Source organism: Solanum pennellii, chromosome 1 (genome assembly GCF_001406875.1).
Source record: "Solanum pennellii chromosome 1, SPENNV200".
NCBI lineage: Eukaryota > Viridiplantae > Streptophyta > Magnoliopsida > Solanales > Solanaceae > Solanum > Solanum pennellii.
This window is the reverse complement of record NC_028637.1, coordinates 96,175,071-96,201,869: the sequence shown is the minus strand read 5'-3', so window position 1 is coordinate 96,201,869 and position 26,799 is coordinate 96,175,071. Positions and strand designations below refer to the sequence as shown.

The following is a 26,799-nucleotide window of genomic DNA, read 5'->3' as shown; positions in this document are numbered from 1 at the left end:
AGTTCATATTCATGAAAGAGGACATAATGGTGATGTGCCCAGAATGCCCATGATATGCAAACTGCTCTTGTTTTGCTTGTGGCTTTGAAGATGCTATTAAGTTTGTAAATTTTGTGCATAATTATCTTTTACTAATATATATACATTATCATTTTTTCTCATGTTTTATTCTTTCATCCTTTACCTCTTGAACCAGGTAACCTAACATGGTTATGTGCAGTACAAATCACAACAAAATTTGATGATAGTGGAGTTTGAAACCACAACTCCACAACCCCTTCCTTACAGGTTATCACTAAGCCATCATTCAGTTTTGTTAATGCGTTCACAAGTTAATATACGTATATTTATTTATTTTCTAATTTAAATACATGATTTACGAAAAAGTCATTAGGTTCATTCAAACACTGGTTTCAGTTAGTAAGAGTTTATGAACTCGTGAATATTGGAACACAATCATGCAATGCTTTCAAGGTTCACACCCAGTGTCTAGTGAACCTTTGCACTTGTATCCGTTTGTATGCTGAATCTTTTTACTTACCCCTTTGTCATTTGGACCCTTAACTCAATAAATCACAATTTAACAAATCTCTCTGACTATTGACCAAGCTTATGTGTCTTTAAGATGGAGAAAGTGTGTGGCTTCACACACCTTAAGTCGAGCGGATAATTTTTTTAGAGCGATTTGTTAAATTGTGATTTATTGAGTTTAAGGGTCCAGATGACAAAGGGGCAAGTATAAGGATTCAAAATACAAACTGATACAAGTATAAGAGTCCACCAGACTATTTCACCAAAATAAATAAATTTTGTAAATCCAACAATTTTTGAAAAAAAGTTATGAGCTAAAGATCTTATTTAACAAGCTAGCACAATTTGAGAAAGAAATATAAAATGTCACATAGTGCTTGATTATAAACTATAATATAAGAGTACAACTTGTAACTTTATCAAAAATTATTAAGTAGCGAACTATATCACAAAGTCATATTCATCAAGATTGATATGGTTTGCATCAGAACATTCATCCTCCAATGCAGCAAGAAAATCATCCCCAACATCCACCTCTCTATTATCATCATCAATCTCTTCTAGTTCTTCCATAACGGAATCGATTAATTCATTAACTTCAACCTCATTCATGATATTCTCATCTTTTTTCTTACCATCATCACAGCCTTGTTTCTTCTTCTTCTTCTTAATCATACAAATTACAAAATCCTTATGTACAACTTTCTTCCTAAGATTAGTAACATAACGATCATATAAAGAGTACTCCATCATCAACCACTCGCCGAATAACTCCTTGATCATTGCCTTTTTGTTATTGGCGGGAGTGTACTTCATACGGTGTACGTACCCCATAAGTCTGCCATTTTCATCGAACACTTTCTTGGCTGGGTCTTGTATCTTCCATGTACCACCCTCCCCAACAGTTCTCTTAAATCTTGTATGATGAGACTTCTCTTTCTTCAACGGTGTGATGAAGTAACCTGTGTTGGTGTTACTGCCCTCAAGAATCTCCCATGGTTCCTTCTCCGCGTAAAGATCAACTCGCTGCATGTATCGATGTTGCCCAGGAAGTGGCTCGTCTGTCACAAAACCAACTAGATACTTGAGAACCTCCCTCTCAGTTGGGTAAAAACAATAGTCTGATTGTCTCTTACGTTGATGATGATCACGAACAACCATTATATTTTAACAATAAGTATAATAATGGATGGATCAAGCTGAAAGAAAAACCCTAGTAAGGTATGATCGAGATAAAAGAATTTGATATTATAATGGCAGAGATATTTTGATTTTTGTTCTTCCCTTTTATGTAAGGAAATCGAGCTAAAAGAATGTTCTAGAAACTAATTAAGTTGTATAAGATAGAGATCGATAAAAATAAGTTGATAATATTCATAATCCTAATTTGTATTCTGCATGGAAATGGAATATTAAGCTTACCAATTTTGGTAACTTATAGAGATTTTGAATTTTTTTTTCTTTTCCCTTTTACGTAAGAAAAATAGTTTTTTTTTTTTGGAAACAAAAAAGAATTTGTATAATCTGAAACTTACCTAATTAGCTTACTTATCTAAAAAATTCAAATTCAAAATATTACTCTAAAAGAAAAAAATAGAACCTTCTATTTATGGTAAATTCGAAGAATTATATATTATATAGAGTTAAATATCATTTTATTTTTGTAATTAAACAATAAGGAAACTTACAAATATTAAGTTTATCACTTTGGTAACTCAAAAATAGCGGGAAAAATATTTTGAATTTTTTCCCTTTTATGCGAGAAAAATAATTTTTGTTTTCGAAAAAGAAAAGTATTTTGATTAGGAAAAAGGATAAAGAGTTACCTCTTTGCAAAGCAGCCAAAGCCTCTTGTGGTAGGAAGAAAAAGATGAATAAGAATCAAAGATCAATCTCCTTCACTAAATAAAAACCAAAAAAACACACAAGTAAATGATGGATACAAAGAGGCAAGTGAACTACTCTGGACATGGTGCTTTTATCGGGTCAGTCTTACTCCGAAACGACCCACTCGATTTGTATGTATTACAAAGGGTTTTTGCTAAAATGCTTTCTGAATTACGATTATAACTAGAAACGCCTAATGTCTTTTGGAGGCTTAAAGTGAAGAGGATGAGTTTCTGGGGTGGCAGTTTCGTCTTCTTTCCACATCTTGATGGTCTTATCAGCTTCACAGCTGATCAGCCTTGAGCCGGTTACATCGTAGGTGAGGGCATAAATGCCAGCCTCACTGTCCAGTGACCCTGAAACATAGCAAGGAATAGAATAAACCTTTTGCTCCTCGTGATAAAAATCAACAATAAAAGTAAACATCAACTTATCAATACACATACCAGGTTGAACAATAGTTTGAGATTGCTGGAAATTGTGACCGCTTTTCCAATCCCAAAACCACATGCTTCCATTGTCACCTACATAAGGAGATGCACAATGCATCAGCAGTACATCATTGACCTCCAGCTTAAGAACAAAAAGGAGGGAAGTGGAGAAGAGGCAGAACAAAAAATGAGTGGAATGGGTGAATGGGGTGGTGACATTAACTACTTCTCACCTCCAGTGACCATTACACCATCATTATTAACTGCCATCGCGTTGACTATGGTTTTCTGTTGGGAACTGGGAAAAAAATGTCGACATTACTTTAGATTCAAATTTACTATGAAAATGGTACTCTCAATATGATTAAAGATATATTAAGATGTAGATGTCAAGGTTTTATGGCATATCATGAGACTTACAGCATGTTGTGCATAAATTCTCCTTTTGGAAGACTGAATTTTTTTATGTTGTCTGCTGATGCAGAAGCAAAACAATCCCTGCAAGAAAATGAAAGTAACAATTAATAGTGTACTCCGAGGAGAAGTTAGGGAATCAAGAAAATAACAGAGCATCTGTCGTGTAAACATACTCTGTAGGATGCTGAGCCATAGCTCGAACAGATTTCTTGTGATGTGTGAGAGTTGCCATTGTCTTACCTGCCAGACAAGGAATATTAATAATCATAGGAAATTAGAAACTGAAACCATTGTAATAATAAATAGACCATACAATCCAGTAAAGAAATCCTCGTTACCATATCTAAGGTCCCAGAACTTGATGGTACTGTCATGAGAGCCAGTTATAACCTGTGGATCCTGAAACAAAATTCCCCATCATGAAATCTGATTGTTAAGTATAGGCAATAATACAACTATGAAAGAGTTGTTAACATATGATTAAGACATCATAAAAATGAGACACCTTGTGTAATGTTTTTAGTAGACCCGGGAGTTCTTTGCTTCATACCCTAATTGTTCTAATTATACAAAAACCACTTCTACAAAGAACAGATACATGGATGCAGTAGTAGTTGCAAAGGTTTAGCTGTCTCATGAAGGTGCATCCATTTGCATGGGCAGTCTGTACCCTGTTAATACTATGTGAATCATCCGTATCAAGAAATATTCGGCCGTTAAATTAGGGGTTAAAATAGAAAGTATCCAGAATAGGTCATTTGAATCTTGTACTCGTACAGATTTTAGCATAAAATCACATATATCTTTTTATGAAACACTTCAGACATTCCATATGATTAACAGCCCACCAACACTACAGTAGAGCATTTTTTATTTTCAAACAAAGTATTTTGATCCAGAAACCCATATTGTTTTATTGTTTAAATAGCACCATAAAAAAAAACAACCCAAGACATGTTTTTTGTTTCCACAAAAGGTCAGCCAGAGTGTTTTTAACTTCTATATGTTTCCCTTGGATTTTATAAATTGCAGCCCTACCCTCCTTTTTTCCCATTTTTAGACAATACAAAATTAATCTCTTTATTTTTTCTTCAAACAAAAAGTTAATGAGATGTTCTCATATAAGAAAAACATTAGGTAGTGGTGTAGACAACTTAGGACCCGTTTGGCCATAGATTTCCCCAGTAAAATTTGGCAAATAGTATTTGTCCATACAATTTGTCATTATTTGACAAATATTTTGGCAAATGACCTAAATACCCAAATACTAGAATCAAGCTCCTCTTTGAGTATGATTGGTTCCTGCACTGGTAGGAGCTTTGAGTTCTATTTTCCAATGTTGTATGAAGTCACTCTTGTGATTTGTGCTACTTCCTTTAGTTATTGGTATTGTCTCAGTCTAGTCAGTCAATTGATCCACTAGTGAGTGTGTGAGTAGAGTAGTAGTCTGGTAATCCAATTTTTTTTACTTTTTGATCAGATTGTCTGGTAGTCCAGTCTTTAGATAAGACTCCACAAATTTAGGATTTTCGTTAACCAAAGTATGGTTTCAAATCAGGATCAAATTGCTACTACATCTAGATTTTTTAAGCTTCTAGTCGTGAATTAATCTCCACACTATTGTACCTCTTAAGAAGCAGTGTTATCTCATGCTTAAAATAATAAGACAGAGTTAACATTAGACCCAACTGTAGAGGAATCCTTACCATCGGCCTGGTAAAAACAGAACAAACAGTATTGTCATGTCCAGATAGAGCATGAATTTGCATTTTGCTACGAATATCCCAAACCTGAAATCGTGATAAAATTTTAATAGAAGTCAGAAGTAAACAAGTGTTGACATAGGAAGTACAAAATGAGAAAACTACTAAAAGCTTCAGTACTAGGATCTGCTATTCCTCAAGAGAAAATGCATCAATATTGTACCCGGCAGACAGAATCACGACCCCCGGTGAACAAGATGTCAATGGTTGGATGAAGAGCCAAGCAATAAACACCGCTGAGGTGGCCATGATAGGAGCGGATCACCTGAAAATACATATAAGCCAAATGTACCCAAAAAAAAACATTGACCTGAGTTGTGAATGGCATTCAGCACTGTCATAATTACCTTATTTTGTTCCAGGTCCCAGCATTTAACTAGCTTATCATCACCAGCAGAGAACATGTATGTGTGTTTATTGCTAACAGCAAGGCCTGCAAGGAGACTCCTATGGTCACTGGTCTATATCTTAGGTTAGAACTCAATATCCTCAGGCATGTTATAATATTTAATCATATGTCTGAACAAATAGAAGTTCTGGACAACAAACCTCGGACTTGTTCAATGTGCCCTGTTAAAGTGAGTTTCAGTCTTCCACTTGCTAAATCCCATATCTTGTACCATCGCAGAAAAAAAGAAGATATACTTAGTGCATGATGGACAACCAATTACAAATGCCTAATGTATGCGTAGCCATCTATATATGAAAATAAAAACTGGTACAAATTTCCACCACTCTAACAAAGACACAGGCAAAGAGCAGAGGTGTTCTCATAAACTGCCATTATATAACTAAATGAATGCTTTCAATGACATAGGACTTTAGTAATGTAACTTTGTCTCGAGTACCAACTCTAGAGCCTTATATCAAGTCACACACAGATATTCCAACTAACCTCCAAGATTTTCAAGACTCATGATCAGAAATGGTAGGAATAGGTAGATAGTATATAATCACAACTAAATCATCTTCATTGCTGGCTGTGCATACCATAAATCTTTTTTATGCAAAGTCAAAATCCAGGCCGCATTCAAATAAAAACTGCATAAATATACATTAAGTTTCAGCTGAACTTGGAGAGAACAACCAGTACAGTTATCACTCTCTCAGAATAAAATTCTGGTACCAGCAATAACATTTCAATTTTTCTTTTTCTATTGTAGATTGGAGCTGGTAGAACTAGAACTAGTCAAAGGTGCACAAGCTGAAATGGTGTGGGTTACAATCCAGGAGCCATTACACCTTAAATCCAATATTATTATTTTTTTGATAAAGATAAAGTTGTATTCTAAAGCATTAAGGGTATGCTGGCTACCTCCAAAAAGTTACAAGCTATATCCATAATTACATAGATCCTAGGAATCTACCAACTGTTCTACTTTTTCTATATCATCTTCTTTACACCAGATATGCAACATGTTAATGCAATTTTGTTCAACTTTCTGAATAGTGTTAGTAATATTCTCGTGACACCTGAGCTTCCTTTATCTCCAAATAGCCCACCAGACACACTACAGACACCATCTTTTTCGGGTCTTGCCCCCCCACCCCCCTCTTCCAACAGCTCAAAATATCAGCAGTATGTTCTGGCATATACACCTTAAATCCAATATTACAGCAGCTTTTAAATTAAAAATTATGGTCCACAGAAAAAAAAAAGAGAATAGTTTCATCTCTGCAAAAACTGGATTCTTGACCACTTCCACCCCCACCCCCCCCACCCCCCCAAAAGAAAAAAAAAGACACTTCCAAAGACACACTAACAGGTTTATTCTCTTTTTGGTAATGGAACTTTCCGGATACAATGTTATACCTTGATAGTGCGATCTGCTGATCCTGTACAAAACCAAGTATTACTAGGATCCACTGCGACAGACCTCACCCATCCCAAATGGCCACTGATAACCTACACAATTAAAAAAAGTCATGCATTAGAAGTTAGAAGTTAGACCTATGATATGCCATGACACATTGAAGACTGAACAACAAAAATAGTCCAGGTGTGAAGTATAAAATAATAAAATGAATTATTGACAGTCTTTTGAATGAAATAAACCCATATGTAGAGTTTATCCTTTATGGGACTAGCACATAACAAGAAGTCTCGTGATCTAAATTAACATATGTTTAATTGTTATGAAGCCACCCACTATCTTGCTCTTTTGACCAGACTGCAGAGTATCGGAACCTGGAAGACAAATCTTCCTAGAGATCAACGTTTAATAAGTTGACAAATTAATCCCAGTAAAGTGGCTCTACAGTTTTAAACACTCAAAATTTACAGAAAAGTAGAAATATTGAACTTATAAGCGAAGAAATTTTGTAATCTAAAAGCAGGTCATAAGTACAAAACGTAAGGGAGGTAAAATTTAAGATATTAAGTGTAGCTTCATACCCTCCACTAGATATTTGACATGGTTACAACCATATTTGAGGACTAAAAGTCTAAAACAATAACTAAATGATAATAGTAAGAAGGTAAAATTGATCCACACACACTGACCTTCTCAGAGGGGGAGATTATATTAACTGGAGTCAGGTGCTAAAGAATAATTGAAACCACTACATGAAAACTTGGAACGATAATAAATTTACTAGAAATCAAAACATAGACACACAGCCCTAGGCTTTATTCAGTGTACAATAATGCCGAGTAACTAAAACAACAGAATTGTCTTACCCGGTAATTTTTCCAGGGAGCACGCCATATTGGACGAGGCCATCTGCTTGGAATTCTTTCCATGATTGCAGCAGTTGACAAATTTCTGGAGGGAATCAAAAGTAAAGAATTCATTGCATAAGCACTACATATGATTGGCTTAAGGAAGTAAATTCTTTTGCAGTTAATTCTCAAAAAAAAAAAAATCTTTTGCAGTTTTGACTTGGTAGATTGATTAGAAAGCCAATTTTGTTAAGAAGCAAAAACACACAACCAAGGGTGTGGTCTTGGTTGATTGATTAGAGAGCCGACTTTGTTACGAAAAGAAATATAGAAAGACGCACCCAAGGGTGCGGTCTAATGTTCAATTCAGAGGTATAAACCGTGAAAACCAGAGTTCAAATCCCAACAAGAAGCGCTAGATATGCTCAAGTTGTCCTAAACACCACTATTATAAAAAAGAAAAAGAAAAGACACATGCATGGATGTTGTTGTGGCACTGTTAAAATGGCAACAATCAGATATCAGCACAAGTATAGATGTTGCACTCAAGATGAACTTTTGATATGCTAAATGCCAAGACTAGGTATCAACAGGAACTTTTGGGGGGAAAAAATTTATGTCAAGGTACTGCATTAGTCATACAAAATAGAGTACTACACATTTGTATACTCCGAGTTACATAGTGTCATTTGATTTAACTCCTATTAGAAGGGAAAACCAACAAAAATGGATAATCCAACTATTTTAATTTTTTCTCTTTAAGCAGGTAACATATTTATGTATTAACAATTTTGAATCATCCATTGAGAAACATGAAAGGTGAAATAAACGTTTGACACATTCATTCATCTAGTTTTATGTAGTTCTCTTCCTCTAGTATTTCGACAAACACATTATTCGGGCATGACCATATATTCATACATAATATGTTTCGAAATGATACTTTATACTGGAAATTGGCCATCCTAAAATATTATAAGCACAACATCAGATAGTTACAGGGCATCACTTAAGTGTCTATAACATCTCATAACATGACGACTAATTATTAATGACGATAGCCGGACATCACATGAAACTAACCCCTGAACTCAAGTTTATGGATAAACTCTATAAGATTGCTTATATGTTTGAAGCCTTCTTTTTGGAGGGGTCTGAGCTTAAAAAATGAAGCCTTGTAAATACCCATGGCAGAAGTTTATCCACTTCACAGAATATTGCGTTTAAGATGCACCATATCTGAATAAATTACAAAAGAGTGCTACTTTTTTTAAAGAGAAAAAGCCAATAGAGCTAAATAACAAACAAAATCATATCATGTTTACTACATCCACTCTCGTATTGAATCATGATACGCCTAGTCTCTTGCTTTAGCACAGGAAATAGCAAAATAACTAATTGAGTGGTTTCTAAACACTTCCCCGTAGCTATTTACAGGGCCTGAATAAGTTCCCAAGAGGGCTATATTATACCATGTCCGAGTTTATTACCCAAATTTGTAAACTACCACAGTCCTATGTTGGGGGGTTATGTGAAAAAAGGCCTAGTAGACAGTCATTACACCACAAAAATAGCTATGACATTTCAAAAAACAGCCAATATTTCATTTAATATAGAGAAATATAATACTAAATAAAGACATGCATAACAACCTTTCAGATGAACCGTGAGAAGGAACAACAGCATTGCTTTTCCCTGAGAACCTAACATCAGTCCTGCAAAACAATCCCATAATATTGCAAGCATAAATTAAGTATTGAAAGGCCAATCAGTCCCTGCCAACATCATATCCTCCAAATAAAAAACCCCACCAAGATTTATGTGGGTTGCATGTGAGTGTCTAAAGAAGGAACATAAAGTACTTACGGGCCATTCGCTGGTATGGATGGACCAAGAGCCAGTTCATTTCCGGTTTTCTCGTCTCTTGTATTTTCAGGACCTGGCAAGAAAAGCTAAATGTATATCACAACTGAGAGAAAAAAAAAACGAAAATTCAGAAATATAATTCACTATGGCAGGTTCAAAATTCCAGCATTATTTGTCCATTAGAAAACAAAGACTATATTGTCAATTTGCAGAAATCCACACCAACCCATTCAATCTCAGATCAAATAGTCCTCAACAAACCAAAGCTATGATGATGCCCCAAAGTTCAAAGTTGTGATTTCTCATAATATGTTTCTCGTTAACACGCTCCAAAATGCATACTTTGATAATTCTAGCAGTCTTTCTTTACTTAACTACAAATTTATAATGCTAACAAGTAGCAATGCACAATGTGGACTCGTGAGAATTTTCACGAGAAGATACTGCTGATCAAGTTTTGCACATATATTGCTACAATTATACATTTTCCTTCATGATTTCTCCCTTCTATTCGTAGAAACTGGCAAGCAGGTTAATTACAGGAAGATTTCAGTAATCCATTCACAATATGGAAGGTAAAAGAGGATTGCAGGTCACTGTGAAAATTCTTGATGATAAGTGTGTCACGATGGAAGTACAATGAATGAATTGAGGGTCTTATAGACTGAATGACTCACCCATCAAATAGTCAGTTTTTTGGGTTAGCTCTCCTATTCAATCTGTAACAAGAAATTATTTTGGGTATATGGAATACCTGGAAGAGCAAGGGTATTGGAAGGTGCAGAAGCTGGTTGAGCCTGATGCTGCACACCCGCTTTGGCATTAGGTTCAGCCGCTGAGCCTTTTATCCCTCCATACTCGACATTTAGCTGTAACATTCAAAACCCATCAGTTTGGTTTGAATCCCCAAAACAAATAAGATAGAAGATACTGAAGAATAACACAATGCCCTACAACTTGTAAAGCATGCCCACTAATCTAGTATGAACTTCTTCCTTTCTTATCAAACTAGCAGGGAAATTACAATCTTTACAAAAAATCAGCATGACTACTGACCTTATAGCTCGTTCGAATTTTCTTGCTGCACAAAGGGATTAAAAAAAAGTAAATAATCAGATAAAGCAATTATATTGAAGAAAACGAAAATTAGGGCAACCCCAACTAATTAGGGATTCCAAACAGCGGCGGGACTAGAGAACAAAAAAGGGTAATTGACATTGTACTTTCAATTAGATTTTAAGGAATACCTTTCAGGGTCAGGAAGAGGGAAATGGCCATGGATAGGTGAAAATAAGTCAAGAGATCGTTTAAGGGACTTGAAGCTTAGCTTCTTCAGCGATTGTGGCTCCACTGGAAATTCTGATTCCATTGTTGGACCCGGCATGCCTTACAGAGGCCGCGTAAGAGAGTTACTTCTTCTGCCGACGCCGGAGGTCGTACTGTACCGACGGGAGGAGATGGCCGGGATATAGAACTCTTTTCCCTGCAAAGTAATAATTCAACATTTTGCGGTTTGCATATAACAAAGGAAAAAAGGTTCAAAAAAACTTATTTTTAATAAATAATTATAGATTTTAACAATATTATTTATCAGTTATATTATACGTTGTAATATTATAAAAAAGTATATTAATATATATTAAAATTAAATTATGTATTAAATACAAATATATTATAAGTGTTTTAAAATTTACTAGGCTTATTTGTCAAAAAATTGACACAATATATTATAAGTGTATCAAAGTGTAGGATAATATATCACTCATGAAAATTTATATTATTTATATTTTTAATGTTCTCTATATACTAAAATTATATTATAGTCCAATGAAAATATTATTATTATAAATAGTAAATGTTTTCTTAATATAAAAAATCTATATGAAATTCCAAAAAATAACCTTTAGTCATCCAAATAAACTAAAAAACATGATTAAATATGCGGCTTTCTGATCCTCGAGCTCTCTCTAACTTCTTTTTAGAATTCTAATATTTTTGTATTAACTATGAAGACCCCTACTTTATAGTTTGTAATAAAGAAGTTGTGATAGGAACATGTTTCCATTCGCCCAATCAAAATCTGTGGGATTCAGTGATTAGAGCCGTAAGAAACATGTTTTCCTTCGGACAATCAGATTTTGTTTTGAATTCACGTAATCACATTGTTAATTAAATGAATGATTAATAAGAATAATGATTTAATTTATTTTTAAAAAATAATATCTTTTTTTGGATATAGTAATATTTTACTTTTTAACTTTTAACTAATACTAATAGTTTATTTTCTTATGGTAAGGTGAAATATTTTGTTCATAAGAAGTGTCATGTGACAAGATCTTTTAAAAAATAAATAAAAAAGAATGTATTACAGACACCACTAATGTATCTTTCTCAAATTATTATTAATTTATGTGTGAAACTCATACTCCCAATAGTTTAGATATCAATCTCAAAAAAAAAAAAAAAAACTTAGATGGATTTTTTGCCAATTGCCTCATTTGAATTTAAATATATAAACTTTCTCCACTAATATCTGCATAACTCTAAGGATCGTTCAGTATGATAGATAAGAAAATTTTGGGATAAGTTTTTAGTACTCCTCTATTCTTTGTTTGGTTGCAAAGTACAAAATAACTTATCATAAGATTTATTATTGTGATTGAGATAAGTTATTTTTACTTATGCGTGAAATACTAATTTTGAGATGACTTGTTTCAAAATAAAAATGAAAAATAACAAAAATATCCACTTAAATCTCTTTTATACCTCACTTTTAAATACATTATTTTTAAATATAATAACATTTACAACCTTTATTACTTGTTATTTTTATGATTATATATTTTTCTATTAACAAATTACACTATATAAATATTATTTTATTTATGAATATTGTATGTTCACATCACTATGCAGTTACATATTTTAAATTAAGTGGATTTTTAATTACGTGAAAATTTACATTTTATATATCACTAAAATGAAGAAAACTTTAAGATTTTACAATATTTGAGTGGTATGTGCTTATATGAAACATATTTTATTTTATCAAATTTAAGATGAACGTTTTACTTTTAAAATAAATAAAATGAATGTTTTATATTTAAAAACACAAAACATAATTATGAGAACACATACAAAAATACTATGCAAAATAATAGAAATTTTTATTTTTAAGATTGAATAACTAAAATTTGCAAAAAGAAAATATTAAAAAATTAAATAAGATGCACTATATTTTTATAAACAAACAACTTATTCTTAAAATTTATGTCGTAAATATTATTTAGATATGACAAACTAAACAATCAATATATAATCTCAACATAATTTATCTTATCATAACTAATTCAAACATAATTTTTCGTTAAAATGACAAGGGAGATAATAAAAGAGACCCACAATTTTGTAGAAAAACACTCTAAACCAAACGGGCCCTAGGGTTTAAGGTATTATTTGTTGGTAGAAGAAGGAAGAAAATCGGAGAGAGCAGCCACCGTCACCAGAATGTCGAAGAAAAACGATTTGGGTCGCCGGAAAAAACAGCACGAGTTCAATCTTCGGAGTATAATTCTTTCTCTTGAATGTTATGCGGTTGCTACAGTCTCGATATGATACTAATTTTTGATTGATGTTGAAATTGCAGGGGAAAAAGAAGAGAAAGAAAAACTAGCGAAGAAGCTACAAGCAAAAAAGAACAAGATGAAGGTATTTTCCCTCTTTAATGTCTGATTATGCGATTGTTTCTCTCTTGTATTCACTAATTTGTTAAGAAAAGTTATGATTTTTATTGGTAATCTTTGATTTTTTCAATTGTAATTTGGATGATGTTGTGGTTTAGGTGGATGGTAAGGACAAGAAGAAGAAAGGTGGTAATGGATTTCAAGTTGGGAAGAAAAAATTGAAGACAAGGATGACTCCATTAGCCAAAGCTAAAGCTGCACAAGCAATGGAGATTGAAAAATAAGATTTTTGCTGTAATGTATTCAGGTGTATTTGGTAACTGAAATTAAAACTGTTTACATCTTTCTTCTGCAATTTGCGAAAAAAAGACTTACTATTTCTATATATATTCTTTGTTGTGTTCTTATGCTTTTAATCTTTCACTCTGCATTGTTTTGGGTCTTGGCGTTACCATGTTTAACTGAGTTTGAGTAGTTCAATACGGAGACAACAATGGACATGTTCATATCCTGAGCAAACTTATACTCTGTTACAATGATAGGAATCAATACTGTCATTTGATATTTGAAAGCATTACTGCCCAGTTATGAGTTCACAAAGATGTAGTCTTTTTCGAAATCGAGTAAGCTGTTTTTGTTACTGAAAAGCACCACGGAGTTGCTGTACTGCAAATCATCAGTTAGAAAGAAAGAGTTTTCATTAGTAGACTAGATTTTCTTGCCACATATCTAGCGTAAGGTCTGCCTGCACTCTACCCTCCCAGACACCATTTGTGGGTTTGCACTGGATATGTTGTTGTTGTCATACCTTAATCAAGTCTAGTTAGATTTTCAGGCCAGGAGAGCTTGTAATAAGATCTTAGCTATGGGCATTACAAAACTGTAACTGGTCGGGATATGTTACAAGCAGTGCATTGCTTTGTAAGTACATGAAGGAGAGAACGATTACAGCATTTGCACTCGCAGTTTATTGTCCACTAAAGAGGTAATTGTGGTCTACTTGATTTCAAAATGGTACATCTCTTTGGGGTAATCACAGCTGGAGCCTGGAAATAGGTCTGTTCCTGCAAAAAAGGATGGGTAAGGAGGCAGCAGAGGGAGTAGAGATTTGTGCACTGTGTTGTGACTTGTGAGCTTCTCTAGTTTTAGCTATTTATCTGTGTTGTGAAAGTTCACTGAATCCCTGAACATATAGTTGAAGTAGCTATAGTTTACCAGGGTTAGTGTGTTTGTGTTAGTTATGAATTGAGCTTATATTGTTGTGTTGGAGCTGTGAAGACCCTTGTAACCTTGTACTTTGTTGTGGATGTTTTCTGGGAGTAGCTACATGCATATGTATGGTTTTAATTCTGGTGTAATATCTAGAGCATTATGCTACACATAAGTTTCTTTGCTTGCCCTTTTGGTACTTGGGGGTCGTTTGGTATGAGAGATAAAAATAAATAGAGATGAGATAACAAAATAGTGATGGAATAAAATTTGGTTGTCATGTTTGGACAATTTATTCCATCATTTATATCATAGTGATGAGACAAATTATTCCATATACATGGTAGGATAAGTCTTGTTCCCGACCAAACGACCCCTAAGGGATTGGTTGGTACGAGGGATAAAAGGATAATTAGGATAAAATGCAAGATTATTTTATGTTTGTGTTTTATCTTTTCTTGGATGCCGCATTGCAAACCAATCTTGCTCAGGATGCGGAAGGCTATCCTAACAATAAGGTCTTCCCTGTTTCGGGAAAGGGTCCTCCCCTCTTCTTGGTAGATGTTCAAGGCTTTTTGAGACATATTAGAGAGTTTTCTCGATACTTCCGAATCACCTGCAAACATTCCTTCGTGTTTGGTCTCACCGCATATTCTGGTTTAATTCGCTCTTTCACTACAAGACAAAGTTATCTTAAAACTCTTCTTTTATTCCTTTACCAGAACTGATATATCCAATTCCATATATATATATATTGATTTTTTTCTCAGATATTCACATTAAAGTTTGACTATTTTAGATTTGCGCAATTATATTTATCAAATATTTCTTCACACTCAAAACATGAGTATGAACTCAAAACTTGTAATTAAAGGAGAAATATAGGCCATTTGTTTGATGAGAAATTTGGAGTCCAAAATGAAGGCTGCTGTGTCTGGTCATCTCCACTGTCCCTTTCACAACCCAGAGGCCTACCTTTTAAACCTGCCTACGCGCCTCACTTATCCGTATTGCCCCCAACCTAACGCGTTTGGTTCTAGCTCAACTTGTTAGCAAATTTTATTATTTGTTTCAAATATGTCTGCGATTTATTGAGGCTGACGTATATAATTAATAAATAATATGTTTTAAACAGTTAACTTATATACATACTTAAAGCACGAGAACACGCACAACAATTTTTTCAAATTTGAGTAAAAGAGTTTAGTACTTTATCGGTTTTAATTTATTTGTTTTATTTTTTCTTTTAGTCTATAAAAAAATGTCTTTTTTTATTTTTGACAACTCTCTAATTTCCGGTTTACATATGACATGTTTAAAATTATACATTTTTTATATCTTTAATTTAAGGTCATATATGATTCAAAAGTATTCGTTAATATCTTAAATTTCATGTTAAATAAAAATTCAGACGACTAAATAAATTAAATAGAGGGAGTAAGGAAACATATTTTATCATGTGTTCAATTGCTCAATTATAACATATTATAATTCAAGTATCAAAATAAAATTTACTGACAAAGTTAGGATATACTATGATGTATTCTGTCGTTATAAAAAAAATAATTTTACATTACAATTATTTATTTATAACTATTTCCGAATCACTCAACCTTTCTAGATAATTACAAAAACTCTATTCTTTTACCGAATATGTTATTGTCGTTTTGATAATTATTTCTAAACCAAAGGACATGTAAGTGGGATGTTGAGGATCTTTTAGGGTCAAAAGTGCAAATTATTTGAGGACAGAAAAAAGGGGTTGTCAATGCTTGACAAGCTGCGCGTGGTAATGAACAGAGCTTGAGAAATTGTTATTAAATTAATTTTTGAGCGCAATAAATATTGGCATTATCCATTCAGCGCCCTTTTTCAGGTTTGAGAGTGTGCTGAGCTTTTCTCTTCAATTCAATCTTCTGAGTCTCTTTGCTCAAACAAATTGGCATCACTCAATTTCTCTCTCACATACCACACAATGACACAATACATATCTATTAGTTCTGAAACAGAAACAACTCTCTCTGCCCCACATTTCCATTTTCATTTCAGATAAGGACTTGTCACAGGTCATAGTAACTTCACCATTTTCCCTCTCTAAGCTTTTAACTTTCTTTTTTTTTTTCCAAAAGGGTCACCTCTGTTTTGCATTTTAATCCATATGGTGTCTGTTTCTTAATAAAAAATAGCATAAAGGTGTGATCTTTATTGAGTTTGCAAAGCAAGAATTGATTTTTAGTAAGTGTTCATGACTGGGGTTCTTGTTCTTGATGTAATGGCATTGATTTCTCTGTTGGGGTTTGGCTCTTTCTGTTGAATGTACAGAAATTTAGTGTTTTAAGGGTTTGTTTTGAATGGTAATGGATCAGGTTCAGTCTCTGTTTGTTTTGCATTTGTCTTCATTGTAAAGCCCTCTCCTTTTCAAATAGTTTTAGCAAGCTGTTAAAAGCTATGGTACTCTTGCTTGTTCTTTAATCTTAGCCCTTTTGCTTTGAACTTGCATTTCTCTTCCTATGAACATCTTAGGCTATTGTTTTGCTTTTCTGTGGATCTTTTTAACTCTGAGCTCTTTTCCTTTCCTTCTCCTACTATAATGTCTTTTACCCATCTATTTTGCTGAGTTTGTTACTTTATTTCTTAACTTACTTTTGTGTCATTCACTGACAGTACTCTTAAAATCTTTCAGATTTTGCATTTATTGGGAGGCTTTGTTCTTGAAGGAGCTTTCTGTTATTATTCTTTGTGCTAGTTGGGAAGTGAAATTCACAGCTAAGTACATTCTTGGATTCTAAAGAGATTTTGAATGTGCATAATAAAGTTCCCTTGAGAATTTAAAGAAGTTCAGTCTTTTTGTGCCATGTTTTAATCAAAGGCTACAACTTTACTGGTTTTGATGTTGTGAAGATCACTTTCCATGTTTAGGAATAAAGAGTTGTGACTTTGATTCCCTTCCTTAGAGATTTAAATCATTGTTCGAAGGGGATATATTGTTTACGGAGTTCTGAAAAAATAAATGAATGTATGGATCGAAGGGAAGCTATGATGTTACCTGGATCCTCTCCTTACTATATGCAGAGAGGGATGAGTGGGAGTGGGAGTGGGAATGCCCCTGGTTTACAGGGATCACCAAGCCTTAATCCTTCATTAACTCCTAATAATATTGCCTTTCAATCTAGTGGCAGTGGCGCTTCGATTCCACAAACACTAGTAATGGATCCTTCATCAACTTTATCACCTAGAGGTAGTATTGGTGCATCATCAGCAATGCCACAAGGTGAACCTGTGCGCAGAAAGAGGGGTAGGCCACGGAAGTATGGAGCTCAAGGGGCGATGTCGTTGGCTCTGACTCCACCTCCATCTACTCAGGCATTGTCATTAAACCCAACTCAGAAGAGAGGTAGAGGAAGGCCACCAGGGTCTGGAAGAAAGCAGCAACTCACTTCTTTTGGTAATTTTTCCCTTCAATTTGCATTTCTATATATCCTGGACAATTGGAGTGGTTTGATGTTGGTGACCTAATGTGTTTCTTTTTACTCTTAGTTGTTGTTTGTTAAGTTCTTTGTTTTATAAAGAACTTAATCTGATTGACGAAGTTTTACCAACTTACTTCTGTGAAGTCCTCTTAAGCCACAGCATGTTCCTTTCTTGCACTTGGCTATCTCCATCATGATGATGTTGTTTATCATTGTGTATCGTCCTCAACGGTGAATGAATTTTTCTTGCAAGAAGGATACATCATATAGATATATAGATATTGTTCTGATAAGTACACTAAAGCATATTAAAGTCACATAGGAAGTAAAATATGCTACTATTTCATGTAATACAAAGAAGATTTCAAGCATTTTAATAATGTATACGACATGTTAAATGGTTTATAAAACCTCAGAACTATATATTTTGGTTTCATAGTGCTGCAATTTAGGCCACCACTGTTTTATGTGGGAATAGGATGACCTCACATATCAAATTTGGTCAAATGATGCTAAGGCAATATTGGAGTTGTAACAAAACTTTTTCAATATTGCATCCTTCGTGCTCATCTTAAGTGACAACCAACACTTAAAATGAAAAAGGACGAACCATCTTGTTTTATTTTTTGGGTCAGTTTCTTCTTCTCTCTAGTTTAACAAAACTTAGTGGACCTCCTCTCAGGTTTGAGAAATATTTGAGACTTCCTTCCTCAAGGGTACAAGTTTTGGGTCAAATTAGTTACTGTAATATTTTAACCATAAGTACATAAAAATTTTCTCCAGGATTTACCAAAAACAAGTACTTCAGAAGTTGCGATGTTTTTAGCATCTGAACTTGCTTTCTTCATGTGGTAGTCAAGGTTGAAATTTCAGATAATTCTACTATTCCTTTATTAAGTGTCATTGTTATCATCAATTTGAGTATCCTTTTCAATCCATTGAGCATTCTGTGAATTTCCTGCACCATGATGTTTCTTTGCCATGCTTTTGGTGGCTGACTTGCTGTGATTGTGACTTATATATGATTTCATATAATTGGTTGATTCTTTTGCTAGGTGGATGGTTGTCCAATACAGCTGGAATTGGTTTTACCCCGCATGTCATCATGATTGCTGTAGGAGAAGTATGGGATTCACATGTTTTAGAGTGTGTTAAATTGTATAGCATCTCCTAGATAGCATGACTGAAACTGCTATTGCATCTATTTTCCTCACTTCTATCATGCTGGCAAATTACAGCTTTATCGGTCACTTATACATATTAAATTTGTTAGAGCATGGGAATGAACTCTCTCTCTCCCCCAACCCCCACCCTGTTTATTTTCCAAGTTAGGCTTTCAAGAAACTTGAGCAAGAAGTAACATAATGTACTCTATGGAAAATAATCATTTAGTTTTGGTCCAAGAAATCTTAAGAGACCTTAGACTGATCATTACCTGTGAGTATATGCAATAAGATGGATCCTTTCTGGGTTGTGATAGGAGTGGAGTGAGTTTGCTTGTGGAAGGGGAAGACAAGAGAGAAAACTGTTGACATGTCTTGTATGCTTAATTATTGCACAGGAACTTACTTATCATTAACTAGCACCAATTAAAATTAAACTTGCTTTTGGTTATCAAAAAAACTAAAACAACTCAAGATCCTTCTTTGTAGGGTTGCAATTTTAATATATTGATAAGTTTATGTGTGCCTTCTTAGCTAGAGTTGGCTTAATGAATTGAGTATCTGTGGAGAATGTGCAGTCAGTTAAGCTTAGGAGGTTCCTCTTAATAGATGAAATTCGAATGTGAAAAGTCATATTATGTTTGGGATTGACAAATAAAAGGTGATTCCATTCTTGATCTAGAAGCAGTTTTGACCTTTTAAATTCTCTTATCACCATTTCCTTACAGGCAGCTAGGGCTCTCAAATTATTTGTATAAAACAGGAGGCCTTTGAGCGCAACAGAACATTGTTACAACTTTAATTTGGAAAAAGTGCATCTGGCTTACCTTTAATTAGTACTCTTTCAGCCATTCAATTACTTCTCTATTTTAGTTTTAATTGTGCCACTAACAATATTAATAGAAGGGTTTGTTTGCATTTCCTGCAGGACATCACTACAAAAATAATGTCGTTTTCGCAACAGGGACCTAGATCAATATGTATTTTATCGGCAACTGGTGTCATCTCCACTGTAACTCTTCGTCAGCCATCAACTTCTGGTGGCACTGTTACATATGAGGTCTGAAGACTAACATTAAATTTCAAAAAATATAATTTTTCAGGCTGATAACAGTAAGTTGCTATCTCCTAAATGGAGAGCATAAATGTCTACAGCTTAGACTGATATGCAGGAAGTTATCTTTTCTTGAGGCACAATGGTGAAATTGAGTTGTTTGAGAATGGTTAGGAAAATAAAATTGTTAGTGTTTTCAATATTGTTTGGTCTATATTTGAACATATAGGTTAATTATTTTGAGGCCTAGACTTTGAAGGTTGTTTTCTTGATTCTCATGTACAAATGTTTTAATTCACTAGTCATTTTTCATTGGTTTGACATTCAAATTGCAAAAGTGAGGAAACTAGACATTTCTTATCCCTATATATGATTACAGATTCTGGGATTGTGCCTGTATCTCTTACAAATTTGTTGACTAATCTTTTCTCAGTTTTCTTCAACACTGTTGTATACCATATGATGAATCAGTTTTTGGTATAGTTTCTGGGGATCTAGATGGCTGGGGGAGGGGGAACCACTTATTGAAGTGGATAAAGTTTTCTCTATGTTAGGAGCTTGTAATCTAGTAGGTACTGATTTTAGTATGTTATTGCATTTAACCTAATTTACCCCCTCATTTTCCATGCCTCTTCTGCAAAAATGAACTTCGAAGCATATGTTCTTATTGCATACAGGGACGGTTTGAGATATTATGTCTATCGGGCTCATTCTTGGTCAACGAAAGTGGTGGATCTCGGGGTAGGATTGGTAGTCTAAGTGTTTCTCTTGCTAGTCCAGATGGTCGCGTGATAGGTGGTGGTGTTGGAGGTGTTCTAATTGCTGCAAGTCCAATTCAGGTATCATTTTTAATCCTTCCATCATATCGTAATCTCCATTTATGTCTTCAAATGGAAACCATTCGGTATTTGGCTGTCTTCATCATATGATACTATCATGAACTCATTTGCAAATTAGTATGAAATTTTTTGTAAGGTTGTTTTCATTTTAATCTTCATGCACCTTTGAATCTCAAAAAACTTTGGCTGGTTTTAGATTTATATAGTTGTGTGATCATTGTTAAATCATGACAAAATTGGCCTTCTTAAAAAACTGCTTGCTCACTTGATGACATGGAGGCCAGGCCTTCTTACCTTGTGGCACATTCAGACCCTTGACTTTTCACTTACCTGTTCAAAGCCTTTAACTGAAAGTGAAATAATTTTAGGTAATAGTGGGAAGCTTCTTATGCTCAAGTTCAAAGGCAAAGAAAAGAGCAGCAGAAAGTGCACAGAGTGCAGGAACTTCAGATCTTCAGACCACTGACAATTCCGTTAATCCAGCTGATGCTCTTTCGAACCAGAATCTTGCACCATCCTCTTCAATGGGAGTATGGCCTAGTTCTAGGCAGATAGATCTACAAACTGGCCATATTGACATTGATTTAATGCGAGGATGACTATGTCAAATGTAGGTAGACAAGTGAGCACTGTATATATTGTGTTCTGATATCTCCAGTCCTACCATCTTGACATAAACCACGTTCTCACAATCATCAGCAATCATCTTAGATTGTAGTGATATAGGAGTTCTCTTGCAGTTTAACTTTAACATGAATCTGCTTTTCTACTCAGTAGTAGTTCAATTTATGCTGTAGGCTTTAGTCTGCGCGTGTAACATATTGTGGTTTTGTCTTCCAGTTGCCGACTGTTCCATCAATGTAGCTAATTTTTTCTTCATCTTTTTGTGGATGACATATTTTTATAATTTCTTGAGTTCATTGGACTAATATCTCTGCCTGATTTTGTAACTTGATCCTCTGTAATTATTATATGCTTGGAGTTTCTTGGATGTGTTTTGTAAACCATTCCATGGAAAAAACAACAAACTATGCAAATAGATATAAGTTTGCTATCTCATCTTGAATGAAAAGTACATAACTTCAATAATTCAGATATTCGCGAAAAGTTATTTACATGCTGAATTAACTTAGTTCCTGATAATGTATGTCAGACAATGAAGATTATTGGAACTTACAGTACCTATTTCACAACACAATTTAATTTAGAACACATAAGGTCAGTTGATCGATTGAAACTGGACAACACTATATACGGTGACTTCACAGGGATGTCGACTTAAAATAACTCACACGATTTTTTTTTTTTGCAAAACTGACCTATTGAGATGCTGTAGTTAACAAATAGGCATGCAGGGCAGCCAGGGACATTGCGATTTCCTGTTATTGAACTTGAAAACCAAGAGATCAACTGGTTTGGCTTCCTCTTCTATTTGAGGCCAATTCTCAACTCTGAATATGTACAAAGTATAGCTAGTTCCAAGCTTGGATAAATGAGGAGTTGGTGTAAAAGTAGTCTAGTTGATGCAGTCTTTACTAACTTGAGGTTGGGGCCTAGTTGACTGATTGATCTTGGTTAAACTGTTGTACGTCTAGATTAACCAGTTTCAGATTTCATTAATTCTGAAAGATGGGCATGAAATTTCATCTACTGTCTATTATGAACAGAATTTCATCAACTGTGATTTCAGAATAGTATACATGCAAATTTACCAGTAGTATATATCTACGCCCATCACATGCCCACATACTACACATAATCACACCATCAATAAATTCGATATGATACCATCAATATTATAATGATGTGCTAAGCATCAGACCATGTAATAGCATAATCGCCCCAATCACCTTCTGGTATACCCAAGGCTTTTCACACTGCTTTAGAAGCATCAACAATGTTATTGGGACATGGAGGCTGATAGTCGTGTTCGTCATCTCATCCCATGGTAGAGTCACACTCATCTACAACTTTAGCCTTCACACTTCTTCCATTTGCACTTATGGTGATATAGTTAAGGCACCTATCTCCTCCACTGTACCATCCAGTTGAAAGAGCAACAACTGGAGTGTCATCAGAATGCTATTGGTTATCACATTCCGATGGTCCACCACCATCTCCACCCTTTTGGAAGCTATTTAAGGTTAAAACAGCCTTGGTATTACCGGTCACAGGAGGTGAGCATTTGTATGTGGTGTAAATCTTGCCTTGTTTGCAACAATCTGAGTCGTTTTCAGGGTTACATTGTCCTGGTGGTGGCTTTATGCCTATGATACTGCCACTCGGCTGACAAGCCTGTAATCTTGCATCTATGCAGTAAGTTAGAGTGCCGAAAATCAGCAACACCACAATTGATTTTCCCAAGGTAGAGTTCTTCATGGTTTCTGTTCTCTGTTTAGTTTTCAAATGTTGGTTGTGTGGACTAGACTGGATGATCTAACTGGTTTCTTATAATTAGGTACTTTATACAGAGCAGTCAAATTGTCTATTGGAATGCTTCTTTATCCTTCCTTTTAACAAGTGTTTTGCTGTAGTAAATTTGGACACACTTGATTATAGTTTATTTATTTTTCTTTAAGGTTTCTATCAGAGGATAACTAATTTAGTAGAAAGGCATTTTCACAACTTGACTTGATGTGGACTCATTAGTTGCTGAAAATAATTTTGTATTATTGTAGTATAGTAGTATTCTTATTATCTAAAACAGCTAGATGGTTAGTTTATTTAATCAGTGGAAATTTCAAAATATAAGAAGATGAAGCAGATACATAAACATAACCTTATCAAATATTGAATTTTCATCAAGACAACTATCACTAGGATAGAAGATTTGGTTTGCTTGAAACTCTATTAAGATGATAGTACAAAACAAAAGTAATATTTAGTGGACTACAATGTTTCTCTTGTGCATGATCCTTAATGATGCTGGATCACAAATACATGATACAAATTATTTAGAATAATTTCATCAACATTTTTTTTTATGATTATTATCTTCTTAATGAGTATACTATCAAAAAATTACCCACCATGGACTTCAAATTTTGTTTTCCAGTCATCTCAGCTCTTCCTTGCTCAATAACAAAATAGCTCATCTCGTGGTATGATATAATTCTTACATTTCCACTTGCAATATAAACAGATAGAAGTAGGAGCAACATGATCTTCAGAGTAAGCAGAAACAAAATGATTAAAGCAGTAGAGGCTCTCAATGTGTTATTCTTGAATACTTCTTGTCTAAATTAAATATTTTTTCCTTCCTCCACGTCCCCGCAATAGTAAGATATATCACTCAAAGGATTAAAAATTAGTTGATCATTTCCATACTTGATTTACTCATTTGGTAAAACAACTATAAGAGATCTCGTCGTTTATATTAATAACAAGATCTAGATGTTTATGATTATGTTATAGGAGATAAATCTTATGCTAAAGAAGACAAATACAGAACTTCCTTCTCTTTATCGCTTTAGACTTCATCCTCAAAGACATTCATGTCTACTGTCGCTGCAATACTGTGACAGTACACATCTTTCACTAAAGCTTCTTATCTACCTGACCTCAACTAGTTTAAGATCGGGGCCTAGTTGATTGATTGATATATAGATGTCAGTCAAATTGTAGTAGGTATAGATGAGTTAGTGAACCAGTCCTGTTTTAGTTTTTTCACGAATTATGTCTCTTTCATTGGTATGAGTTTGATGTTATGACATTTCAAAATTCGATATGAACAGAATTTCATTATACTGTAATTTCACAAGTAAAAAACATGAGAATTTAGTACTTAGTATTATCGCTACATATTACACATGATGTGTGTAAGCACATAATCAGTACATTGGAAGGGTACATAAGTACTATATATAATGCACTAAGCATCAGACCAGGTAATGTCATAATCGCCCCAATCACCTTCAGGTATACCCAAGGCTTCCCACACTGCTTTAGAGGCATCAACAATGTTATTTGGGCATGGAGGCTGATAATCGTGCTCGTCATCACATCCCATGGTAGAGTCACACTCATCGACAACTTTAGCCTTCACACTTCTTCCATTAGCACTTATAGTGATATAGTTAAGGCACCTAACTCCTCCACTGTACCATCCAGTTGAAAGAGCAACAACTGGAGTGTCATCGGAGTGGTATTGGTTATCACATTCCGATGGTCCACCACCATCTCCACCCTTTTGGAAGCTATTTAAGGTTAAAACAGCTTTGGTATTACCGGTCACAGGAGGTGAACATGTGTAAGTAGTGTACAACTTGCCTTGTTTGCAGCAATCCGAATCATTTTCAGGGTTACATTGTCCTGGAGGTGGCTTTATGCCTCTGATTTTTCCACTCGGCTGACAACCCTGTAATCTTGCATCTAAGCAGTAAGTAAGAGTGGCAAAAACCAGCAAAACTAGAAGAGATGTTCCCATGATAGAGTTCTTCATGATTTTTGTTACTGTTTTCTTTTGTGGTTTTTGTTTTAAAATGTTGGTTGTGTGGAGACTGGGATAATCTAACTGGTTTATATAGTGCTTTGGTCACACAAAGGGCCAATATTTTTCTCAAAGCAAGAAAAGTTTCTTCTAATAAAATATACAATTATTAAGTTTTAGCAGTCAATATTGTCTGTTGGAATGCTTCTTTATCCTTTTAATTAGTATTTTGCTATAGTAAATTTGGACATACTTGATTAAAGTTTATTTACCTTTTGAAGGTTTCTATCAGCGGATAACTAATTTAGAATTTTCTGTATCCTGTTGTAGAAAGGCATTCTACAGCAACATAATATGGCAAGAACTTGACTTGGAGTATGTTAATTGTCTTGGATTCTTTAGTTGCTGAATACAATTTTGTATTTTTGTTGTTCAGTAGCAGCACCAATATTCTTTTAATCTTAAAACAACCAGATGATGACTTAGTTTATTATTGAGCAAAAATATTAAAAATTAAGATGAGGCAAGACATGCCAACTTAACCTCATCAAATGTAGGAGAGGGGAAATAGACTCTAATTCCGCATTTATAAAGTAAACTTGAAGTGTTAGTAAGGCTGGTTAAAAATGGCAAATGACTTTGATAGCTCACAATGAAACTCAAGGTATGAAACATAAGCAAAAGTCCATGATGAATGTAAACATTCTCGTCAATATTACTATCACTAGCTTATTTTGATCATCACATAGCTCCACTAGCTAGGATAGAAGATTTGGTTGTTTGAAACTCTATTTAGACGACAAAACAAGAGAAAATTAAAAAGTATATCTGGTAGACTCTCATGTTTCTTTGAAGCTAGAATACTTCTTTTTCAGATTCTGTTCCTCCACCATTGTGAATCCCAATTAGAATGAGGTATGCTACACTTTTTAGTTAAGATTCAGGAAGCAACTCTCAAAGATTTCACCGTTTATGTTCATAAAAAAGTTTAGATGCTTATGATTCAGTAGTAGGAGGCAAACCTTATGCTAAAGAAGGAAAAAACAGAACATCCTTTATTATTGATTTAGACATCGCCCTAAAACGTAATTGCCAATTCCAAATTGGACAAGTACTACACACACTACAGCAACTTGCGGTGGCAGCTTCTCATGTCTTACTTGTTCCTTGTGAAAGATCATGGAGCTTCAAGAAAATTCTCATTACCTTCTCTCATATAAGCGTCAAGCCTGCTCTGTAGTATCATTAAGACCTAGTTTAACTGGAAAAAAGAGGTTGTATACCATGTACTTTCCATAGGATGCTACCTAAGATATTGTCTTGAGTATTTGTAAATTTGTTGTACCTCAAATACATACATTTTTACTGTATGATTACTCTTTTGCTGCCCTACTA

At 34.3% G+C, this 26,799-nt stretch overlaps 4 protein-coding genes and 1 pseudogene across 8 annotated transcripts; 2 read left to right on the top strand and 3 right to left on the bottom strand.

Moving 5' to 3' along the window:
* Positions 1-884: 884 nt before the first annotated feature.
* On the bottom strand, positions 885-2,612 carry LOC107008123. Of its 3 annotated transcripts, XM_027916084.1 has the most exons (3): positions 2,358-2,496; positions 1,668-1,730; positions 885-1,592 (listed from the first exon to the last, which is right to left on the bottom strand). In XM_027916084.1, the coding sequence occupies exons 2-3, from the start codon at positions 1,690-1,692 to the stop codon at positions 973-975; spliced, it is 645 nt and encodes a 214-aa protein (XP_027771885.1). In that variant the 5' UTR covers positions 1,693-1,730; positions 2,358-2,496; the 3' UTR covers positions 885-972. The 3 variants fall into 3 exon arrangements, with proteins under 3 accessions (XP_027771885.1, XP_015062530.1, XP_015062529.1); XM_015207044.2 differs by lacking the exon at positions 1,668-1,730 and having other exon boundaries at positions 2,358-2,612; XM_015207043.2 differs by having other exon boundaries at positions 885-1,730.
* On the bottom strand, positions 2,434-11,069 carry LOC107008122 (protein pleiotropic regulatory locus 1-like). Its single transcript, XM_015207042.2, has 17 exons — positions 10,805-11,069; positions 10,614-10,638; positions 10,312-10,426; positions 9,558-9,630; positions 9,344-9,406; positions 7,710-7,794; positions 6,843-6,935; positions 5,579-5,642; positions 5,377-5,462; positions 5,193-5,294; positions 4,973-5,056; positions 3,605-3,665; positions 3,440-3,506; positions 3,270-3,347; positions 3,083-3,147; positions 2,865-2,942; positions 2,434-2,774 (listed from the first exon to the last, which is right to left on the bottom strand). Exons 1-17 carry the CDS (start codon positions 10,939-10,941, stop codon positions 2,602-2,604), a joined length of 1,449 nt encoding a protein of 482 aa, XP_015062528.1. The 5' UTR covers positions 10,942-11,069; the 3' UTR covers positions 2,434-2,601.
* A 1,892-nt stretch (positions 11,070-12,961) lies between these two features.
* Positions 12,962-13,656, top strand: LOC107027244. Its single transcript, XM_015228427.2, has 3 exons — positions 12,962-13,122; positions 13,204-13,265; positions 13,399-13,656. The coding sequence occupies exons 1-3, from the start codon at positions 13,065-13,067 to the stop codon at positions 13,522-13,524; spliced, it is 246 nt and encodes an 81-aa protein (XP_015083913.1). The 5' UTR covers positions 12,962-13,064; the 3' UTR covers positions 13,525-13,656.
* A 2,658-nt stretch (positions 13,657-16,314) lies between these two features.
* On the top strand, positions 16,315-21,854 carry LOC107006112 (AT-hook motif nuclear-localized protein 9). Of its 3 annotated transcripts, none has more exons than XM_015204755.2 (6): positions 16,315-16,515; positions 17,133-17,894; positions 18,975-19,042; positions 20,011-20,142; positions 20,814-20,975; positions 21,344-21,854. In XM_015204755.2, exons 2-6 carry the CDS (start codon positions 17,468-17,470, stop codon positions 21,572-21,574), a joined length of 1,020 nt encoding a protein of 339 aa, XP_015060241.1. In that variant the 5' UTR covers positions 16,315-16,515; positions 17,133-17,467; the 3' UTR covers positions 21,575-21,854. The 3 variants fall into 3 exon arrangements, with proteins under 3 accessions (XP_015060241.1, XP_015060236.1, XP_015060245.1); XM_015204750.2 differs by lacking the exon at positions 16,315-16,515 and adding an exon at positions 16,524-16,684; XM_015204759.2 differs by lacking the exon at positions 16,315-16,515 and adding an exon at positions 16,683-16,803.
* A 143-nt stretch (positions 21,855-21,997) lies between these two features.
* LOC107025249 lies at positions 21,998-25,599 on the bottom strand (annotated as a pseudogene).
* Between the last annotated feature and the right edge of the window lie 1,200 nt (positions 25,600-26,799).

What these genes read in the sequence shown, in the direction of transcription:
- LOC107008123 (XM_015207043.2), bottom strand. Translation starts at nt 1,692, where the DNA reads ATGGTTGTTCGTGATCATCATCAACGTAAGAGACAATCAGACTATTGT.
- LOC107006112 (XM_015204755.2), top strand. Translation starts at nt 17,468, where the DNA reads ATGGATCGAAGGGAAGCTATGATGTTACCTGGATCCTCTCCTTACTAT. An exon ending in GCAGCAACTCACTTCTTTTG is followed by an intron (nt 17,895 to 18,974) that starts GTAATTTTTCCC and finishes TTCTTTTGCTAG; the next exon opens with GTGGATGGTTGTCCAATACA. An exon ending in TCATGATTGCTGTAGGAGAA is followed by an intron (nt 19,043 to 20,010) that starts GTATGGGATTCA and finishes CATTTCCTGCAG; the next exon opens with GACATCACTACAAAAATAAT.
- LOC107027244 (XM_015228427.2), top strand. Translation starts at nt 13,065, where the DNA reads ATGTCGAAGAAAAACGATTTGGGTCGCCGGAAAAAACAGCACGAGTTC. An exon ending in GCACGAGTTCAATCTTCGGA is followed by an intron (nt 13,123 to 13,203) that starts GTATAATTCTTT and finishes TTGAAATTGCAG; the next exon opens with GGGAAAAAGAAGAGAAAGAA. An exon ending in CAAAAAAGAACAAGATGAAG is followed by an intron (nt 13,266 to 13,398) that starts GTATTTTCCCTC and finishes GTTGTGGTTTAG; the next exon opens with GTGGATGGTAAGGACAAGAA.
- LOC107008122 (XM_015207042.2), bottom strand. Translation starts at nt 10,941, where the DNA reads ATGCCGGGTCCAACAATGGAATCAGAATTTCCAGTGGAGCCACAATCG. An exon ending in CTGTTTTTACCAGGCCGATG is followed by an intron (nt 3,666 to 4,972) that starts GTAAGGATTCCT and finishes ATTTTGTTTCAG; the next exon opens with GATCCACAGGTTATAACTGG. An exon ending in GTTCTGGGACCTTAGATATG is followed by an intron (nt 3,507 to 3,604) that starts GTAACGAGGATT and finishes CTTGTCTGGCAG; the next exon opens with GTAAGACAATGGCAACTCTC.